Source organism: Schistosoma mansoni, chromosome W, assembly GCF_000237925.1.
Source record: "Schistosoma mansoni strain Puerto Rico chromosome W, complete genome".
Taxonomy (NCBI): domain Eukaryota; kingdom Metazoa; phylum Platyhelminthes; class Trematoda; order Strigeidida; family Schistosomatidae; genus Schistosoma; species Schistosoma mansoni.
This window is the reverse complement of record NC_031502.1, coordinates 3543065-3547339: the sequence shown is the minus strand read 5'-3', so window position 1 is coordinate 3547339 and position 4275 is coordinate 3543065. Positions and strand designations below refer to the sequence as shown.

At 38.3% G+C, this 4275-nt stretch overlaps 1 protein-coding gene across 1 annotated transcript; it reads right to left on the bottom strand.

The window, feature by feature from the left end:
- Nucleotides 1–1662: 1662 nt before the first annotated feature.
- On the bottom strand, nucleotides 1663–2010 carry Smp_081600 (hypothetical protein; the record flags this gene model as incomplete). The annotated part of the gene is made up of 1 exon (XM_018799946.1): nucleotides 1663–2010. The coding sequence occupies one exon, from the start codon at nucleotides 2008–2010 to the stop codon at nucleotides 1663–1665; it is 348 nt and encodes a 115-aa protein (XP_018653808.1).
- Nucleotides 2011–4275: the final 2265 nt, after the last annotated feature.

The window sequence follows — 4275 nt, the reverse complement described above, 5'->3', positions numbered from 1 at the left end:
CTATCTAACTATTTAACATCTTAATATTAAACAGGTAGTAGTCATTCTTAACAGAGATGAATACATCAGCAAAGTTATGTCCATTTTAAACGATCCCACTAGATTTATAATCGACAACACCCAGAAAGACTTAACAGATGCAACTGAGAAATGTCTCTTAAAAAAGTTGAGAGAACGTTTGAAGAAATATCTAATAGATAATCATACATATAACGAACTCAAACCAAAAGGATCACAATTACCATACTTATACAGCCTACCCAAAATACACAAAACCGACATCCCGATAAGACCAATAATATCTATGAACAAATCACCCTTTCATAAACTCGCCTGCTGGCTGACAAGATGCTTGTAACCAATCCGCAAGAAACTAGCACCCTATAGTCTGAAAGATAGTTTTGAACTTGTACTAAAACTTGATAATATAAGTGCTTCTGATAAATTCATGGTCTCATTTGACGTCTCATCGCTTTTCACAAATATACCCTTGGATGAAACGACAGAGATCATATGTGAATATTCTGAACTTTTACCTTTACGAATCCATGAATTTAAACAGCTCCTGTTTCTTTGTACAAGGAACATACAATTCAAATTCAACAATGTCTTCTACCGTCGAAGCCTAAGCATGCTATCGATGGTACCACACTCTACTGTAGATACATTGATGACACTTTTCTTGTTTGCAAAAATCACAAGCACTCCATCAATCTAATCAGTTTGTTTGATATAAAATTTACCATGGAACATGAAGTTGAAGATAAATTCCATTTCCTAGATATTGGAATTAGACGAACATCAGTGGTACATTACAAAGATAAATTCATCGCAAAAAAACCTGGAGTGGACTATATCGCATTAACTACAGTTTCTGTCCAATGAGTTACAAAAAGGGTATTGTACGAACCCTTTTTGACCGCGCACGCGAAGTCTGATCAAATGAGTGTCTGGAAGAAGAAATGACTCTAATCACTAAGTGCCTGCGTGAAAACGCATACCTGGCGAAATTCATCCATAAATACGCAAACACTAACCCCTAAGTAAAGTATGATCAAGTGAAAAACAAAACCTGCTTCTTATACCTACGCTTCAAAGGAGATGAAATCGCTCGAATAATTAATCACAGACTTAATTCTGCGTTGAAAGCGACTTACCCATCAGCTAAACTGACAACGGTGTGGGAAACTAACTGCTCACTCAAGCAAGCTAAAATTGACAAGTCCTCTTTTCTCAGTAGCACCAACTGCATTTACCAATTTACATGTATGTGCCAAAGCACATACATTGGAAGAACCGAGAGAAGAGTACACATTCGCATCTCTGAGTATGTTCCTAAGAAACTGAGGCTGCGAGGGACCAGGGCTCTCAACAGTGCAATAGCTCGGCATTTACTCGACACCGGGCACATCATTGACATTTCTCATGCTTTCAAAATTATTAGCAAACAAAGAAGTACGACTGCTCTCCTGTTTGCTGAAGCGATCGCGATCAAAAAACTCAAACCGGATCTATGTATTCAAAAAGAGACAGTGATAAACTTATTACTACCCTGGTAATCCATTTTTTTGTTGGTTTTTGTTTTAGTTTTTTGATATTGGTTTTAGTTCTAGTTCCAAGTCTTAACAAAGTTCACAACTCGGCTACACAATGCACAAAAAATCAAGTAATAACCACCAAGGTACCCCCTTCACGCAGTCTCATTTTAACACATATATTTAACTGAGACAGGACACTACTAGTGCATGTATATGTAACGCTGAAGATTAATGAGATATAGTGAACGAGATTTCGGTGATAAAATGGTAGACATTTAAGATAAACTAAACATACCTGTTTTCTCCTCCCGGACTGAGATAAAACCCATGTTTGTTTATCGATCTCCTCGACTAACATTGCTTCTTCATTTTCGTCGATAAAATTTGGAATAACTTCGATATCCAGGAAAGGAAAACCACCTTGATGGACATGGAACTCTTTTGACATGGTGCTTTTTTCAACGACTGCCATATCGCATAAAGGACAAAATATGAACTCGAAAAGCTGTCGTCCTTCCTGAACATCATAATTAGAAAACTTTATCGTACATCTTTGTGAATGTTGTCATTGTCGCATATCGCACAACTCCGGATTCCCTTACATCCACATTTCCTTTCAGGTGATAAAATCTGAATTATGAAGGAAAAGCTCTATATTGTTATCTGAAACAATTAAGAAGTTATACAGTTATAAACCACTTTCCCTGCACTCATTTTTACTTTGCTACTGCATTTTGAGACACAAAGTTACTGTTTGTACCCCATAATTGATAGACAGATATCTCGTCTTCGCCATAGGTCATGTAAGTTGGCAAAAGCCAAACAAACTTTCTGAAACTGTGCAGAGATTTCATCAGACACCAACCCATCGGAGCTGGTCAGACTTCTAAGATAAGTGAAGTTGTCGACGCGTTCGACTATTTCGCTCCCTATCCTTAGTTCAGGTGTTGACACAGGCCAGTCCTGAAGTAACAATTTACATTTAGATGGGGAGAAACACACTCCAAACATCCTGGTATTATTAATCAGTTCTAACAGAAGACTCTGCATTTTGTCAGCGTCTTTACCAAACAGGACTATGTCATCTGCGCATTCTAAGTCGACAATTGGACCTCTTCGTTAGAGACCAATGCCCGAAAATTCAGTCGACGAAAGCGTTATTTCCAGCAATAGGTCCATAATGAAGTTAAACAAAAATGGGGATAGTGGACAGTCTTGTCGGACACCACTTGAAGTTGTGAAATCAGATGACAGTTCGCCATAAGCTCTCACTCGACTGGTAGTGTTCAAGCAAAGAGCCTTCACAAGGTTTATGTACTTCTGAGGTACACCTTCCAATGACAGTCACAGAACCTCTCGATCTACAGAGTCAAATGCTGCTTTCAAGTCAAGGAAAACTATCATTGTCTGGTTCCGATAAGCATGCCTGTGTTCTAAAACTTGACGAATAGTGAATTCGTGGTCAATACAGCCACGACGGAGTCTGAAGCCAGCCTGATTTTCTCGTACCTGCAGTTCACAAGTCTTAGTTAGGCGCCCGATAATTATTGAGGCTAGTATTTTAGATGCTATATTAGTCAGACTAATCCCTCTATGGTTATCGCAGGATGATTTAGACCCCTTCTTATATATTGGGACAATCAAGTATTGTGACCAGTCGGATGGGATTACGTCCAACTCCCAGATTTTAGCCAAAATATTAATCAACCTAATCGCTAAAATTGGACCACCATATTTAAAGACCTCTGGAGCCAATCGATCTGGAGCAGCTGCTCTTCCTTGTTTCAGATTACCTATGGCCTTTTGAACTTCCGCTAGAGTCGGGAGAGTCCACTGAACTGATTTTTAATGTTTACGGGTCTGTCAATATTTTTGTACATACAAGTCACAACAGGTGCAGCAACTTAGTGGCTAAAGCAATCTGGTTGCACAAATTATTCAGTTTGAGTAGCTGCTTAGTAGGACCAACCCTGACAGCTAAAATGTGGCATAAAATCGAATACATGAGTCTACAAGTATGAATGCTCATGTCTATTACGAGAATTTATAGTTCTTATAAAAAACCTTGGAAACCTGCGCCGAATGTGAACAGACATACTACAAGCAGGAATCTTCCATAGGCTGGTGGTTAGTGTGAAATTTTACCCATTAGTGATGACTCTCTTAGCTACAACGCGAAATAACAGGCATGAATAAGATATACTCAAAACAAATTGAGCGACAAGCTATGGATAGTGTGGATTGCTGGATCCTAACAGATATGTTAAACCAAGTGGAGGACTTTACATTTGACTTTGAGGTAAACGCCTTGACAAAGCTAATGACGTGAAACCACTAAATTAGAATCTCCCTATCAGTCTGTTAGGATAAATACCTAGTCCTGATTACCACGTCTGACCCAGTAAAAAATGTTGACCGACGTAAACATTCTGTAGAACAAAATAAAAAGCTAAGAAAACTAACTTAGCCTTTGCAATCCATAATGTTATGTAGGTCCAATCTCATACTGAAGGCATCAACAACAGTTGCTGATATCACAAAATCTGTCACAAAATTCCTAATGAAAATGACATCGTGAGATAAACGAGCATCTAGGTGATTGGTTTTCTTGTTCTTGAAATACCTCAGGCGATCGCAAACAAGTTATATTTACACCGAAATAAACATGTAATAAATTAATACAAAATAACGCGTTAACTTAACGCAACACTGAGGAGTTAAAACATAGTAGTCATTC